Here is an 18,236-nt window from a genome sequence, read left to right on the forward strand (position 1 = left end):
AAAGAGAGGCCTCATCCCTTTCTAGACAGCAGTCTTATGAGTAGTTTACAAGCATGGCATTTCTGGGGAAGTGTCAGTTTCACCTGAGATTCACATAATAGTCATTATTAACAGTATACTGGGAACTGCTTTAATCAACAAGGCACTTACTACCCTCTTATTTTTCTACAGACCCTTACCACTTGTTAAACATCATAGCCTCATGGAGAAAACTATTTGTTGTGTTGTTGTGTTTACTGTGTACCAGAAACTGTGTTAAATATTCATTACCTTATTATTTCTTCTTTGTAGATGCAAAGAAGCTCAAGCAAAGAGATGTTAGGATCACACAGATAATAAATGATCCAGGAGGCCTCAGACTCTGGGTCTCCCTACTTCAAAGGGTTCGCTTCTAAACACTAATCTATATCTGGTATTTAAACATATAAAGACCTAGTACATGATTTCACAGATTCCAGTGTGCTATTCTTTTATATGTTGCCTAGGGCCAAGATTTTACTCATCCTAAAAGTAAATACTCAACACATATTAGTTGCAAGGCAAAAATATTACTTCCGTGTTAAGAATCGTTTAGCTACTATGCAATAGAAAAAAACTGACTTATTGAATTTAGCCTTTATTAAATAGTTTTTTTTTAATTCTATACCTCCTTTTAGGCATTTAGGATAAGCTGATGACTAGAGTCATCGGTGGCACCAAGCTTTTAATCTTGAAAACATACCAAGGAGAATGTATTAGGTAACCACATTCATTGTCAAATAAAAGGAAACCACCACACTATTGGAAGTGGTGAACTTTCTCCTGGTGTTGAATTCTGAGAAGAATTTGCCATATGGCTGCCTGGAATTTAAAATATATATATATACACACACACATATATATATTTAGAGAGAGAGGTTTGAACTATAATTTTGCAAATAACAGGGAAAGTTTAAATAGTTTTCATTACATCAGTTCTTTTGCAAAAGATTGGGAATAAAGTGACCTTGTTAAATTTTTTCTTTTTTCTTTTTTTTTTTCTTGGGAGACAGAGTCTTGCCCTGTTGCCCAGGCTGGAGTGCAATGGTGCAATCTTGGCTCACTGCAACCTCTGCCTCCTGGGTTCAAATGATTCTCCTGCCTCAGCCTCCCAAGTAGCTGGGATTACAGGTGCCTGCCACCATGCCCAGCCAATTTTTGTATTGGTAGCTCACACCTGTAATCCCAGCACTTTGGGAGGCCAAGGCATGTGGATCGCGAGGTCAGGAGTTCGAGACCAGCTTGGCCAAGATGGTGAAACCCCACCTCTGTTAAAATAAATTTTTTCTATAGGAGCTTTCTCTGCCAGAGCTTCACCAGAGAGACCAGACCAGCAAGATGCTTATATCAAATATATATACACATACACACATATATGCATATGTATGTGTAGATCCCTACATGTATACATGCAGGCACACATTGTATCTATATGTGTGTATATACACATATATATGGAGAAATTTACAGGAAGGAAGTGGCTTACATGGTTTCAGGGCTGGGTAGGCACCTCCTAAATCCACAGGGTGGCCATCAGGAAGGGCAGGCTGGAACTCCTGGGCACAGCCTGATGCTGCTGTCCACAGGTGAAATCTCTTCTTCCTCAGGGAAGCCTCAGTTGTGCTCTTAGGCCTTTCCACAGATTGAATCAGCTCCCTTCAGATTATAATCTCTCTTACTTAAAATCAATTGATTATAGATCCTAATCACATCTACAAGATACCTTCACAGGAACACCTAGCTTAGTGTCTGCTTGAGTAACTGAGGACCATAGCCTAGCCAAGTTGATACAGAAAACTCTCGTCACAGGAACTGTAATACAGTCCATGTATTTGATTGCCTTTTAATCAAATCTATAAAGGAACAGACTTTAGAGAGCCAATGAAATAAGTATGTAGGCCAGGCGCGGTGGCTCACGCCTGTAATCCCAGCACTTTGGGAGGCCGAGGCAGGCGGATCACGAGGTCAGGAGATGAGACCATCCTGGCTAACACAGTGAAACCCCGTCTCTACTAAAAATACAAAAAACTTAGCCGGGCGTGGTGGCGGACACCTGTAGTCCCAGCTACTGGGGAGGCTGAGGTAGGAGAATGGCGTGAACCCGGGAGACGGAGCTTGCAGTGAGCCAAGATCGCACCACTGCACTCCAGCCTGGGCGACAGAGCGAGACTCCGTAAAAAAAAAAAAAAAAAAGAAGGAAAGAAGGAAAGAAAGAAAGATGTATTACTTTTATAATTGTTTAAAGACATTTAAAATTTCTCAAAAAAAAAAAAAAAACTCTACAGAAATGGGTGGCATTTGTTAGATCCACCACAAGAGAAGATAATCCTGAAAATGTATACGGTACAAGCAATACTCCATGTTTGCTGGTATACTAACTTCCATTCGGTTAATGTTTACTCCTAAGGTTTGGAGAGGTATTATACAGCTTAAGGGAGCCTCAGCAAATGTGAGACCATTTTTAAGTAAGAGCAAATCCCCGGGTAAATTTCAGCCTTCTACATGGTTGATTAAAGATGGATCCAGGCGCCCCAGATATGAGACATGCAGGTCAGCAGAATGGATGTGAAAATGTTGGAGCTAGGTCTGCTTTCTTCCCCGACAAGCTTTTTCTCTGGAAACAGCTATGCCACGGGAAATGTTTGCAAACTGGTCCGAACACTGTCTCAAGAAGGAGTTTTGTATCTGCCTAACCCAGAGTTCCCCAGAATTCTGTTCACCATGCCCTTAGCAGCTCAGTACATTTTTCACGGCATTTCTAGGCCAAAAGAAATGCCTAACAGTTGTGACTATGAAAGATTTTGTACCACAGAGCATAATACGAATTAATGTCATAACAACTTAATACTTAACTGAAATGATAATTCACATAAATGGAAGGAAAAAAATAGCTTTATTTTATTCTTAAAAATAATCACATCTTGGCCAGGTGCGGTGGCTCATGCCTGTAATCCCAGCACTTTGGAAGGCCGAGGCAGACAGATCACCTGAGGTCAGGAGTTTGAGACCAACCTGACCAACACGGTGAAATCCCATCTTTACTAAAAATACAAAAATTAGCCGGGTGTGGTGGCAGGCGCCTATAGTCCCAGCTACTTGGGAGGCTGAGACGGGAGAATTGCTTGAACCCGGGAGGCAAGAGGTTGCAAGGAGCCGAGATGGTGCCACTGCACTCCAGCCTGGGCAACAGCACAAGACTCTGTTCCAATAAATAAATAAATAAATAAATAAATAAATAAATAAATAAATCACATATTTGTTCCAAATGGATGTTTACATGGCACTTGTTTTCTATCCTGGTAACTTCCAAAAACCCAGCTTTGCAAAGATACAATGTCACCAAAAGGAAAGTGGCACAATCTACATTAACACTGGGAACTACCTTGAGTTAATAAATCACATAGTATTCATCAGCCACACTGTGTTTTACTTCAAATTCTAGAATATCCCAGGGCACCCCTGTGAGTTTGTTATGGTACCACAGGGCATGCTGGTGTGTAGCCTGAGAACTGAAGGTTGAGAGTCTTGAGTTCTGGATAATGTAATTGAAAACCCAAACATTTTCAAGATCAAATCAGACCTTCTAGACGTTTCCCCATTGCACATGAGACAGATTCATGTTACTTAATTGCGAAGGACCACTGCATGATAGATCTAAATTTAAATTATACTTTGAATAGCAGCAAATTAGCCAGTGTGTTCTTGTGAAGTCATCACCGGAATATTCCTGCAGCATTTGCTTGCCTTTTGCCATGCTAAAATGGGGAGGCTTTCATTTGATACGCTCTTCCCTTTCTGTTATTTCTCAATAGTCCATTCTTTGTAGTACTGGTGTGAAAGGGAATTTAATGTCTTTGTGTCAGGAAAGGCCTATTTATTCTGACAAACTGATCAACCTCCAGGGTGTTCCTCTACCATGAAACTGATTTTATATCTCATCCACGAACTAATAAGATGTGAAGGGTTTTCCCTTTCACACCAACGGATCAGATTTGCTTCTCTAGAAAGCAGTGGGCTGAGACCCCATTGCCAGCTCCCTGATTGGGCCTTCCGTCCACATTTTTCCAACAAAGCATGTAAGAGCAGAGGAATGAGTGTGAGGCAGACCCAAGTATTAACAGATAAATGTTTTTAAAAATAGAAGAAAATCCTAGAACCCAACTCACTATTCAGTGAATTCGCTTTTAGTTCAGAGAAAATAAGATGTCAGAAGCTGAAACCAGGTAATGTTGGTGATTTGCGTGAGGACATTCTGACACACACACGCTCTCCCACCAACCTTTAAATAAAGTTTACATTTCACTTAATTTGAGTTCAGTCTCTCTGCTATGAGAAGAAATAAGAATATAATATGCTAAAAATGATGACTTGAAGATCAATTGTGGCATATCTCTGAAGAGATTATTTCTCTATAAAATTATCGCAGTTCTTCTCCATGTGGGCATCTCATGGGCTGTTGAGCTTCCTTACCATATGGCAGCTGGGCTTCAAGAGCAAGTGTCCCAACAGGAAATGGAAGCTTCTGGTTTCTTGAGGCCTGGGCCTAGAAAGTGGCACACCATCATTTCTACCACATTCTAGTAGTCAAGTGCTCAACACATCTGGCTGTCAGCAGAAGAGACATAAAGCCCACCTCTCAAGGGAAAGAGGATACTGTCAGTTTGCCTCTATGCTCCACGACCACCACCATCATCCACACACCATACTTGTGGATGGCACTCTCTTCTCTGCTGAAATGCCTTCTCTGAATACAGTTTCTGCTGTGGGAGATGTTGCCCACAACTTATTAAGCAATTTGCATTGAAAGAAACCAGTTTTCTGGTGAGGAAACTCCTTCCTCTGAAATGGAGAAACCAGTTTTCTGGTGAGGAAACTCCTTCCTCCGAAATGGAGTAGGGGCAAAATAGTCCCTGACTGGCCTCATTTCCTTAAAGTTTAGAACACATTGTATGCTGTGTTTGCAGTCACTCAGCATGTGCTATCTCCCTGCCTCTCCCAAGGGTCATATAAGATAGCTATCACTGTTATCCTGGCATTTCTGAGGGGGAAACAAAGGCACAGAAACCGTTCCCAAGGTGTTTCAGGTGGCAGGGGATGGGAGGATGACTCCAGTCCAGTGTGTTCCACTGCTGACCCACAACTCAACCGTGACAGCAACTTCAGAGCATGGCTGGTGGCGATGAGAATGGGATATGCTTTCTGGAGAGGTCCATGGATCCCAGACAGACAGTCCTGAATGAGCCTGGCTGGCATTCACTCTTCCAGCTTTCTTCTTTGTAAAATGGCAGGTAGAGGGCATTGGTCCCTTGGGCATCTTCAGTCCCATGGTGAATGCTGCTTATCATTTCTCAGTCCGTATGTCTCTGTCCTAGTCTCCTCTTCCTGTAAGGACACTAGTCAGATTGAATAAGGCCTCCCCTAACAATCTCATCTTCCCTTTACCACTTTAAAGGCACTATCTCCAAATATAGTTACTTTCTGAGGTCCTGCTCCCACCTATCAATTATGAGGGGCCACAGTTCAGCCCATAGCCGACCATTTACAAATTTCCATAATAGGCTTTCGATACAAAAGTAAGTCCACTGACATGGGCATATAAATCTTCTGTGAATGCAAACAAATATTGAATGTGAATGTCTTGAAGTTTTTTTCCTTACATTCTAATACCAGTTAAACTTTGCTGTGGGTATCTATTTGCATTATTGTGTGTATTAGTCTGTTCTTACACTGCTATAAGGACATACCCGAGACTGGATAATTTATAAAGGAAAGAGGTTCAGTTGACTCACAGTTCCACAGGGCTGAGTAGGCCTCAGGAAACTCATAATCCTGGTGGAAGGGGAAGCAAACACATCCTTCTTCACATGGTGGCAGGAAGAAGAAGAATGAGAGCCGAGCGAAGGGGAAAGCCCATTGTAAAACCATCAGATCTCGTGAGAACTCACTATCACGAGAACAGCATGAGGGAAACCATCCCCAGGATTCAATTACCTCCCACCAGGTCTTTCCCATGACACACAGGGATTATGGGAACTACAGTTCAAGATGAGATTTGGGTGGGGATGTAGTAAACCATATCACTGTGTCTTCCACTAGAGTGGAAACACCTTGAGGGAAGGAAATGTGACCCGTCATCTCTGTAGCCTTGCTATGGTGCTTGGAACACTCTTGAGTAAAGAGTGAACAATCTCATCAAAATATAACTTGATTTCTCCTTGCAAAAGAAAGTAATTTGATACAGAAACTATCGCACAAGCCAAAGGAATGAATATAATGAGTTTGGAAAAGGAAAAATGTGTTATTGCCAAATGCAACCTAATGTCCCTAATTAATGGATATGTGTTCTTTTGCAGTTTGCCTTCTGCCGGGAGTGTAAAGAAGCATACCATGAAGGGGAGTGCAGTGCCCTATTTGAAGCCTCAGGAACAACTACTCAGGTACAGAATGCCCTACTCATTCCTCCAAGCAGGGCTCCAGACACAGTGGGGGACTGGAGCTGTTTCCTGGAGATCATGGAGAGTTCCATTCTGAAAAAGCAAGAAGCAGACTGGTAGCTGACAGCCATGGGAATAGGGCCCTGGCTTCTCCCAGAATGACTCCCCTCCTTGGGGCACACTGTAGACTTCCTAATGGCCATTTGGGGCATGTCCAAAATAGCTTTTCCCTGGGCAGATATGGAACAGGGATAAGGCATGTGAGCATTTTCAAGGGAGTCCTTAGAGGGGAAATAAAACAACTTAATAGTCTCTAAATCAGAGAAATCAATGCTAACTCTACTTCAATTTCTTTAATGCCCTAGTTTAGAATCTCTGGTGAAAATACCTCTACGAGTGGCGTGTACAGAAAGATTATATTATGTAAGGATATCATTGTCTTTTAGCAGCATCATGCCCTATGCTCACTGGTGTTTCAGTCCTCATTAAGTAAAGAATGTGTTGACTGAGCCTCACTCTCTAAGGTGCTATCTCAGTCTTAGGAAAATGCAAATACATTTTATTTTATTTATTAATTAGGATCAACAAAACCTTCAGGGCAAAAGAGTAAAAACGTCATCACAGTAGATGAATTTGCTCATTATTTTTCTCTCAATGTAGATGTCAACAAGGGTTTAAACCCCATATCTTTGCACATAAATCCTTTAGTCATTTTACTGATAGGAACCTAGTAAACAGACATAGAAATCCCAGAACATTTTGATTTTACAGTACAGAATGTTAAAGATCTGAATGCTCTAAAATCAGAGGATAAGTGTATCCCTATATGGAATTCTGCAGATGAGTTTATCCAATATTAGCATAACTAAATAAATAGAACTGGTGAATTTGGGTCTTCTTATCTGCTCCTAAATTGCCAGCCATGAGCGTATGAGTGGATTTAGGACTGAGTTGCCATTTCCATAGCCCAGGCAGCAAATGCTCCTTCTGTTGATTTTATTTTGGCTCAGGGACATACAAATGTGAGCTTACCAGGTACTGACAGCAGAAGCAATAATGGCCCGGAGACCCCTGCCTTAGGACTGCTGTAGTGGAGGCAGGGACACCTGAGGCTCTGGGAAACGGAGTCAGTCTAGCAATTTACATCCATATGCTCTGAGACTGCAAACATGGCAGAGGCTTCCACGAAGATACACTCTGGCATCTACAGTATTTATTTGGAAACAGTAGCTGTTAGGGAAAGAAGAGCATTGCTTAACCTAAAGCCATCTAGGCGCCTGATCCTCCCTCTAATCTCATTCATTCTTCAGTCAAGAGGAACCATCCAGCCTTGGTGTTAAAGATTGAGGTAGCCCAAATTAAATGTTTTTAAATTTCTAAAACCTTAATATTGGATTCAGAAAAATAGGAAAAAGAAAGTTAGAGATGACCTAAACCATAGATGTCCAAATATCAAGGGAACTGTGTCTGCAAACAATGTCAATTAGCAGACATTAAATTGAGCATTTGGGTGGGTCAAGCAGCTGCTGGACTCTCTAGAAAAATGCATTGAAAAGTATATTTCCCAGCAGGGCGCGGTGGCTTATGCCTGTAATCCCAGCACTTTGGGAGGCTGAGGTGGGTGGATCATGAGGTCAAGAGATCAAGATAAGCTTGGCCAACGTGGTGAAACCCCCGTCTCTACTAAAAATACAAAAATTAGCTGGGTGTGGTGGCACACACCTGTAATCCCAGTTACTCAGGAGGCTGAGGCAGGAGAATCACTTGAACCTGGGAGGTGGAGCTTGCAGTGAGCCGAGATTGCACCACTGCACTCCAGCCTGATGACAGAGGGAGACTCCGTCTCAAAAAAAAAAAAAAGAAAAGAAAAGAAAAGTGTATTTCCCTTCAGAGGCTCAGGGGAGCCATGGGGGGATATTTGCTGGAAAATGAATATCGTAATTATGGTAGTGTGCTAAACCAAAGCTTAGCAACTCTATAGCTTTACATAAAACACGTCTAGGCTTCCCTGGAGAAGTCACAGAAGATGGGTCAGAGTTTGTCAGGACAGCAAGACGGTGTGGTAAAGGACATTCCAGCAGAGGGTGCCACATGGGCAAAGTTGCGGGGGCCAGAACCTCTTCAACCAGACTGTGTCCTCTGCGCCCCTGCGTCTCCAGGCCCAAGATGACATCTGCTGCACAGACGTTTAATAGATGGTTTGTTGAGTGATGGTAGCATCTATAAAGAAAGAGATGTTATTTCATTTTTTTTGAACCAGGGTCTCACCGTGTTGCCCAGGCTGGAGTGCAGCGGTGCGATCTTGGCTCACTGCAGACTCCTTATCCTTGGCTCAGGCAACCCTCCCACCTCAGCCTCCCGACTAGCTGGAACTGCAGGCACACACCACCACACCAGGCTACTCTTTGTATTTTTCATAGAGACAGGGTTTCAGCATGTTGCCCAGGCTGGTCTTGAACTCCTGACCTCAAGCAAGCCTCCCAAAGTGCTGAGATGACAGGCGTGAGCCATTGCGCCCCATGAGACATTATTTCATTCATTCAACAAATACGCATTAAACACCCATAATATGTTAGGCATGGTTCTAGGCCCTCAGAACAAAAAGCAAGACAACGTCCCTGCTCCCATGGAGTTTCTATGGCTTCAATAGATGCCGCAGAGGTTGCCCGAGCAACTGATATGATAGGAATTCTGAGGAGGTATAGTTAATCCACGTCAGGGTCATCCCAGAAAGAACCCAGAGCGAAGCAGCCCTGCAGTTAGAGCCCCCAGGATATGAGGCCCTTCCTGCTTCTAGTTCCTAATCACAGGGACAGCCTCCAATTCCTCTTATTTGAAAACAAAGCAAACCAACCAGCCAAACTAAAAAGATATCTGCTAGTGAACAGTTGCCAGAGAACAGAAAGCAACTAATTGGGGTCTTCGCTGCCATGTTTTCCTACATCTCTGATTTGATCAGGGTCCCTCGGGAGAGAGAAGCCAACCCAGATAGGCACAGGAAGAGACATTAATGGAAGGGATGACCATAGAGGCGGGCTGGGGCCACAGGAACCATTCAGAGGGCTCAGGGCCTCGAAGTGAGCATCAGTGGGGAGCCATGGCCACCCCAGGCCTGCAGAGGCAGGGGGAGGAAGGGTTCTGTGAACCCCATGAGCTGCAGCCGTGGAAAAGGGGCCTTGTGACAGGAGGTATCATCAAGGGGCATCCAGCATTGCCCGGAAATAGCCCCACAGCAGGAAGGGAGCGAGCACGGACATCCTGCCTCCTGCCTCCTGCCATCCGATCTCTTGCTAATGTCTCCCACAGGCCATACACAAGGCCGGAAGCCAGACACAGGGGATCCTAGGGGAACAGCCCATGGGAGTCAGCCTTCCAGATGCAAAGCAGAGAAGGGGAAGAATACAGAATCACCAGCACCTTCTCTGTGAGCGAATTTACCAATCTTCCCAAGTTTCCTTATTTCAACCATAGCTGCTCTCGGATGTGGGAAGGCACGAACCAAACAAGCTATTTCTTCAAATTTCATGACCCAATTCGATTTGATAACAGAATGAAGGGTTTTTATTTTCATAGAGCTGGCTTATTTTCTGTTCCCTACATTTCTCTCAAGCAGCATGGTCTCCAGGAGGATGACCTCTGCAGTTTCATTGACCTGAAATCTTTGAAAGGATGACACTCTGCACATCTCATAATAAAAACCCACTTGCAGCCTCCCTTGGAACGGAAGGCTTTAGATGTGTTCTCATGTCTGAATTTCGCTGATACTAACTAAATACCCTCATCAGCGCTCTTCACGCTTTCTTTCAATTCCATTCAGTTGCAGGGTTCTTTGCTTTGAGGCATTTGTGACTCGTTTCTCCTGTTCTTCCGTTTAGCGTTGATTGGTTTCTGTTCTTGCACATTACATTCTCCAGCCAGGCGAGCCCATTTCTCTTGGGTCCCAATGAGCTTTTCCTATCAGTTAGACTATTGGACCTAAAACTTAATGCATTTTTTGATTAACGCAATAATTTTTTTAAGCAAACTCAACAATTGGATTTAAATTGGTTTTAAAATATTGAACAAGCTTTAAGTTGAAACTGCTGGGAGTTTGGGAAAGCAGTGACAGAAGATCAATCCGTCACAGACTAATGAGAATCTAATCCCATTTGCTTTCCCTTGTTTTTCCCCGCTTGTTCTCCTCTCCATGTTCCAGTTCCTTCCGTGTATTCCCCCTGGGGACTTGCTAATAACTACACACTTGCTCTTGCAAACCACATAAATTGATTCATTCTCCCAGTGGTTCTAAGTAGTTGATGTTCCTCTCCCTATTCAACAGGAGAGCAGACTGAGACTTCCAGATTTTTAGAGGTGCTACCTAAAGCCACAAGGGAGATCAATTTCAGTGGCTATACTTGATCTAAGTAGTTGGGAAACAGCAACTGCTGTCTTTAATATATCTACAGTGTCTGAGGGGAATGTGCCCATGCCTGCCTACCAACCATGCCTCCTGCTCAACCTTCTAGGCCCAGATCATGTTACCTTCTCCCGGAAGCCATCTGCCCTCCCCGCTACGTCCTATAAGCTTTCAGACAACTGTACATTCTGATACATTCGTCACATTGAAATATCGTTTCCCTGTTTCTTCACAAAAAGTCTAGGCTTTGTTAGTGCAGGGTTTGTGCCTATTGCATCCTGTATCCTTCAGTGCCTGGCACAGAGTAGGTGCTCATTAAGTGTTTATTGAATGAATGACAAATCCCTCCTTCATCCACACACGTCCCTCCCTACCATGAAGCTGGGTAAGTACTGGAAAAGAATGGACAGTAGCTTCAGGGCTGGATTATGTCTCAGCAATATTTTGAATCACGAGGGAAAATTAGATTTTCACAGTAAACCTCAGTTCCTTCCATCTGCCTCCTAAATTAGAAAAACAAACCCAGCATTTGCTTGGGACAAATATAATAAGGTGCACTTGTGTGGTGCTTGTTTACAAAGCACTTTCAAATACACCGTCTTATTCTGAGCCTTATCTCAAGTTTTTGTGATAGATTTTTGTCCATAGGCAAGGGAGAGGGAGAGTGGCCACCCAGGGGCATAGAGTTGACAAGCCCCAGACCATTCTTTTACCCAGGTCTTTGGGAGCTGCACCAGCCAGCACTGATGACCATTCCAGTCCCAGTGAAGCAGAAATGTGCTTCCATTGTTCTTACTGGTCACTCTGCCTTTTGAAAGAGGGGGATAAGCGGGCTGTTGTTGGCTTGTCAAACACAGTACCAGGGATGGCCAACTTAGATGTCAACAGCAACACAACCCTTAAATGAGTGAGGCAGACCTGAAGCCTACTTCATGGACCTGTCAATATTTTGATAAGGATGCAAAGATACATTTCATTTTCTTCTGCTTTTCCTATTAAAACAAACAGAACAACAACAAAAACATTGACACAAAAGCCTGCAAGCATAATGACAGAGCCCCGTGACGGGGTTGGGGGCGGGGGTCTGTGGCAAACTGGAGTGGGCATGACTTGTTGTGGGAGGCTTGGGGAAACACCTGCTACACAGCTCCCCAGTTCAGGTCCATGTTTACCCAGCAGAAATGTGAGCCCAATGGTACTAGGCCTTCCAGTGTGATTTTGTGATGTCAGTATAAAATCCATGTGTTTTTGTTAAGTGTCTTTATTTTTAAATGTTGAGAATTAACATTTTTTTTAAAATCTTAAACACATCTATAAGTAGAATTTTGGCTGCAACGTTGTGTTACACTTCCTACATTATGTGCCTTTGAACCTCATTTCGACTGTGAATTTCTTACAATTAGTGGAAAGAAGGAAGAAGAAGGATGCTCAGTACACATTTATAAAGCACCTTTTATTACCATGCATAGTACTAGGCATTTTGGATACAACATTAAAGATAGACTTGGTGGGAGGCTGAGGCAGAAGAATCGCTTGAAGCTGGGAGGCGGAGGTTGCAGTGAGCCAAGATCGCACCACTGCACTCCAGCCTGGGCGACAGTGCAAGAAACCGTCTTAAAAAAACAAAACAAAAAAAAAAAAGGATAGACTTGGACTTGGCCTCTGTTCTCATAGGGTTTGTAATCTAGTGAAGTAGAAACACAGTTTGACAAATAATTAAAATGTTGTATGCTACGAGGCACAAGAGAGAAAGTTCAGGATGCTCTGGAAGCATAAAAGTGGGACCTGACCAGTTCTTCATGGGGCTGGAGGAATTGTTCATTGGAAGAAATGAAATTTGACACCTACAGGGATGAGCTCTTCAGGCAAGGAAGGAACTTACCGGTGTCCTAAGCAAAGGGACAAGGTGTGCAAAGTTCTGGAGACGAACGCGAATGACATTTTCAGGGAGGCAGAAGACACTCCCTTCATTGTACCATAAAGTGATGGTGGCTGTGGCCACAGACTAGGCTGGAGATGGGAGCCAGGAAATGCAGGGCCTTATCAGTCACAGGCAAGAGCTTGGAATTTAGGGCAGTGAGAAGGCATTTGGAGATTTTTTTTAAGGCTGACATCATCAGATGGGTGCTTTTGAAAGATCTCTGGCTGTAATATGAAAAACACTTAGAGAATTGTAATAGTTCGTGTTTTCCAGAAAGAAAAACCCTGAGATGCTTGAGATTTGAGTGCAGACTGTGTACTGGAGGGTGCCATGGGGAGTCGCACGAAGCAGCCTGAAGGAAGGCTGAACTGCTACGTAGCTGCCACAGCAGGTCCTAGAAGGAGCCCCGGAGCTGGATGAGTCTTCTGAGTTGTTCTGCATGGACACAGAGTGGTCAGGCCTTACATCCCCATGCATAGGCCAGGTTTTCAATGTGGGCTTCCCCCAGAAGGAAAAATGGCCTTGGATGAAGCAGCCTTCTTCAACTGGGGGCACTTCCCAAGTGGAGACTTGGCAGAGAGCTGTCTGCTGCGGACACACCCAGCAGCAGGTATATCAGTCCTGGAGGAGGGGTCTGGCCAGCCTCACAGCATCTGCTGCAGTGTGTCCCTTGCACTGCCTGGAGACATTTGCTTGTGGAATGAGAGAGACTGGAGAAATGTACAAATGGAAGGTTAGCAGGGTAAACTATATATAGCTCATGCTGCCACAGCTGCTCTTGAAGTTGCAGCTGACTCCCACTGACTTCCTTCTCTCCTACTCATTCTAGAGTCCCCTCGCCCTCAGAGAAGACCTCTAGGTGGCTTACCTGGTAGGCTGACACAGACATCATCCCTGATGGGTCCAGGCTCCTGGGTGCCATTCTAAAGCCATGACTACTGAATGATTTGCTATCAACATTGGGCAGGGGAGGACCAAGAGATACCACAGTGACCCACCTGGGTGCCACATGCATTCTTCTCATTTAAATACCCCATCCTATCACTGCAGCCCTGCCTGCTCCTGAGAGTCAGTTATCCCTTCCAGGATGGCGACTCCGTTTCTAGCCCGCTAATCACTTAGCAAATGCAACATGAAGTAACCAGAACCCTTGCTGTGTTCTCCGGCAGAAGTACTCTCATGCTGGAAGCCAGGGCCCCTGTATATGTAAGGCCGGGTTGCACAGATGGAGAGCACAAACTCCAAGTGGGCCACTGGGAGCGAGAAGTGGGGCCATTCCTCCTTCCACCCCTTGATTCCGGAACCACTGCATTCTCCCTGCTGGAGACACACCCTGCACCGTGGTAGTTGTTGATTCAGATTGTAAACCTCATCTTAGTGGACAGCGCCCACATCACAGTGCAGCTCCAGCAGCACTGTGCAAGCCTGGTCCATCCGTCTCATCAGGTCAACAGCTTCTGGGCAGTAGGATGTGTGACAGGACCAGTGTTCCCATGGTCGTGTGCCCACTGGGACACAATGCAGTGTCACACAGGGTGCCGGTAGCCTGCAGATGCTAGTGCTGGCTGAGGCTCTGTTGCCAAGAAAGGCAAAGCCACACCCAGAATAGGAGTCACTTCCTGTCAAGATGGAGTGTCTTCATCTTACCCGGTGTCAGTGTGATCCACGTGACACCCACTGGCCAGTTAGTCGGTCTCCTCGAGGACTGGAGGACACACAGGACTCAGTGCCGCGCTTGGTTGCCGGCAGGTTGAATGTTGGCAGTGTGGCAGACAGGGGAATGCCCGAGCTGGGGGGCCTGGCAGGGCTTCACCTCACCACCATGCTTGCTCCACACAGGAGTACCCTAGCCCAGGACTGCTGTGGCCAGTGGCGGAGGCTGGCAGTGGTCCACTGACTGGATCGCTCCATCTGCTTGTTGAAGTGCTGTCCCGTGAGCTCTGCCGTGCTGTGCAAACATGCTGACGTGTCCTGCCCCTCCCACGGGTCTGTCCACGTGCCTGGTCTGCAGAGCTCCTTGTCTCACCTGTCCTCAGTCTACCAGATTTTATCCGTCCCTGCCCTTACGGAGGCTGCCAAGATGTTTGCCACTGCTTAAGAGCTTGTATCTATTCCTAACTCGGGACTCTTTCCTTTCCACACACAGTCCACTGTCAGTTGCTGCCTCATCTGTTTGGGCTGCTGTCACTCAATACCGTAGACTGGCTGGCTTATAAACAACACACATTTATTCCTTGCAGTTCTGGAGGCTCGGAAGTCAAAGATGAACTCACTAGCAGATGTGGGGTCTCATGACAGAGCACTTTTTGGTTTGTAGATGACGTCTTCTAGCTATGCCCTCACATGGTGGAAGGGGCAAGGCGGCTCTCTGGGGCCTCACAGGATGAGGGGTGACTGGTTACTGCCCTCTCTTTATAAGGGCACTAATCCCATCCTGAGGGCTCTTACTTGTGACCCAATCACCTGCAAAGGCCTCACCTCCTAATCCCACCACCTCGGCGATTAGGTTTCAACATAGGGATCTGGTGAGACAGAAACACTCAGACCATAGCCGTTGCGATGCCCAAGGCTCTGCCTATTGACAGGGTCTCCCCTCGCCATTCTCTTTCAACCCTAAAGAGGGTTACAGGATAGTGATGGTGCATTTTTGGCTTGCAGCCATATGTTAAGCTAACTCAATTGTGAACCAAGCTTGGATCCCTTGCTGTGTCATAGGGAATCCCCCCAGCCCTGCCATCACCACCGTGGGGCCATGATTGTGAGCCCAAGGAGAGGCAGTCACGCCACAGTGTGGATGGCACGGGGGTCTGAGGCCCTGCTTGTGCAGCTCGCTCATGCACCGTGGGCCTGCTTGGGCCTGGTTCTGGTCCTCGGTGCTGCACTTCTGTCTTATGACGGATTGCTGCACAGATACTCCAACTCCACAGGGCTCAGTAGCATGCCAGGGGCTCTTTTTCAAATGGTCCATTGTTCTCAGCTGCTGAACCCCCAGAATCTTTACTGGGATGCTCTTACTGGCCCGTGTGACCTCTTTTCCCTCCACAGACACCTGGAATCCACAGGGCCTGCCTATGTGCACAACCACAGAGACAGGGCACTTGCGTGCCACCTGCCCTGCCCTTTGCTCCTCGGGGCCCCACTCAGCTTCCAGCACTCTCTCCCAACAGCGACAGGCTCCTCTCTGGCCACTGGCCGGAGGGATTCCAGCTCTAACTCCATTTTAGAGTTTGCTTCCTAGGACTGTCTGGGCACCAAGTGTCACAGGTTATAGGTTCCCAGGAAAACAGGCTCTGAGACTTGCAGGCAGGGGATGTCTCAGGGCTGCTCTCAACAGCACCTTCAGGAAGAGAAGGAAGCAGGGTTGGGCAGAGGCGGAATCCACCTGCAGTGCGGTTGCCACAGAAGACTGAGGGGAGCCAGAGGTAGGAGGCTGGAGGTGGGCCCTTCACATCCACCCTCCACCACTGGCCGTGAGCTGTCCCACCACCGTGATGTGATGGTGTGACCTCATTCCCAAGGTGGTGGGGCTGGGAGCACAGCAGAGCACCCCCAAAAAGGGCCAAACCGGAGACCCATCAGGTGCCAGGAGCCCGGCCAGGGAATACAGAGGAGGGGATGGGCTTGAGGTAGGATCCGCAGAACTTGGCAGTGGATTAGAAGACAGGATGAGAGGTGACGGGTTAATGTTGATGCATGAATGTCTAGCTTGGAACGATGGTGGTGCTATTGGCTGGAAGAGGAGACAGAAACAAAAGCAGGTTGTTCAGGGAGACACACGTTCCTTGTGGACATCTGAGCAGAGGGGTTCAGTGGGGAAAGGAGTGGATGCCTAGACCACCTCACAGGGGAATCTAGGCTGGAGCCAGTGATCAAGATGCGAGATTGACAATCTCCAACGAACTGCCCCTTACCCATGCTCCCCACCCCCACCCCACCTCTTCAGAGTTACAGTCCAGGAGAGGCTAGGAGGTGCACCTCCCTCCGTGGAGGACACTGAAGCAGCAGTGGCTCCGGGAAGCTGCGATCTTTTGATATATTTTGCCCCAGCATCTCACCGCAGAGCCGTCTCTCAGCCATCGACTGCCTTCACACACAAGTTCAGTCCCAGTATTGGGAGACGGGTGTAATTTATTATTCCCGGAGATCTAGATCCCCGGTTACTTGGGAGTGTATTTTCTGAACCGCTTGTTGGTTTAAGTAAAGCAGGTTTGATGCCACTTCTCTTGAATCCGTGGCCCTGGACCCGCCGCCTAAGTGGACATGCAGATGGTCTGAAATGACCGTGACAGATCTCCATTAAAGCCAGCGCGTCCTTCGGGCTCGGCCTTGCACTGTGAAAAGCTGTCAGTGCCAGGACAGCACCAGACTCTGCAGTGCGTTTCCAAGGCACTCAGCTTGTGTGCGAAGGTTTGCTCTGGGGCAGCAGAAATGGCCCTTGGCAGGTCGTCAAAGGCCCAGTTTGATTTCCTCCTCTTCCAGGCAAGTTGCTCAAAGGCTCACAGCCTTTTCGTTGCCTGCCACTCGGGGCCAGTAAGATCTACCAAGCTATAAATAATGAAATGAGTGTGTGTTTAGCCGTTTGTAAGTTGCAAAGTACTACAAAATGGTGAAACTTGGGGGTTTGGGTTTTTAAGGCTGAATGCTAAAAATGTCAGGCACTGTGGAGAGAGGAAAGGAAAGGAGAGGTAAGATTGGTTGGGATTAAAAGACAAGTGAAGGCATGCTTGCGTGTGCACACACACACTGGCACCGCATGCCTGCCCTTGGAGGCCGATCCTGACCATGCAGACCTGGGGCTGGGGCTCTCCAAGCACACTCCTGTACTGCAGAAACCCTTCTTCTCTTCTGGACTGTCACTCCAGCATGGCAGGGCACTCCCTGGAGTGTCAGCTTCTGGCCAGGGCCGTCCTCCCTCTGCAGGAGCCTCAGCACCCCCAGGGGTTCCCTCCACCCCCAGGAGTTCCCTCCACCCCCAGGAGTTCTACCTTGAGGGACACAGCCTGCAGGTCCCCTGAGCTCTATCAGTGTGGAGGTTACGGCCTGCAGGTCCCCTGAGCTCTCTCACATGTAGGGGTCACGACCTGCAGGTCCCCTGTGCTCTCTCACCCGTGGGGGTCATGGCCTGCCGGTTCCCTGTGCTCTCTCACCTGCGGAGGTCACAGCCTGTGGGTTCCCTGAGTCTTCCCTCTGCACGGCCACAGTGCAGGCTCCCCCAGATGCCTGCCTGGCCTGACACATGGGATCCTCCCCTGAAAATGATGCTGTCCCAAAGGCTTTTGGATTCCAGAGGGGTTTTAGGATCCCAGCAGAGTTGGTAAAAAAGGTCTGAATGTAAATTCCGAACCTGATTTTGCAAGTCTATACCCTGTGTACTAGACTCCATAAACAAGCGGCTAGAACAAGTTCGCAATGTGGAAAATATTTTTATAGAAACCTATTATCACAGCTACATACCACACACACACAC

General features: G+C 46.6%; 1 protein-coding gene across 1 annotated transcript in view; it reads left to right on the forward strand.

Moving 5' to 3' along the window:
* Nucleotides 1–6,371: 6,371 nt before the first annotated feature.
* The window catches only part of LOC105534357 (E3 ubiquitin-protein ligase parkin-like), a gene marked incomplete at its 5' end in the record, with an annotated part of 44,737 nt that continues 32,872 nt past the window's right edge, over nucleotides 6,372–18,236 (forward strand). Inside the window, one exon of the mRNA XM_011973066.1 lies at nucleotides 6,372–6,455. Within this exon, the coding sequence (XP_011828456.1) occupies nucleotides 6,372–6,455 (84 nt within the window). The remainder of the gene's footprint in view (nucleotides 6,456–18,236) is intronic.

The sequence above is a fragment of the Mandrillus leucophaeus genome, unplaced genomic scaffold, assembly GCF_000951045.1.
Source record: "Mandrillus leucophaeus isolate KB7577 unplaced genomic scaffold, Mleu.le_1.0 Scaffold1338, whole genome shotgun sequence".
Classification (NCBI taxonomy): domain Eukaryota; kingdom Metazoa; phylum Chordata; class Mammalia; order Primates; family Cercopithecidae; genus Mandrillus; species Mandrillus leucophaeus.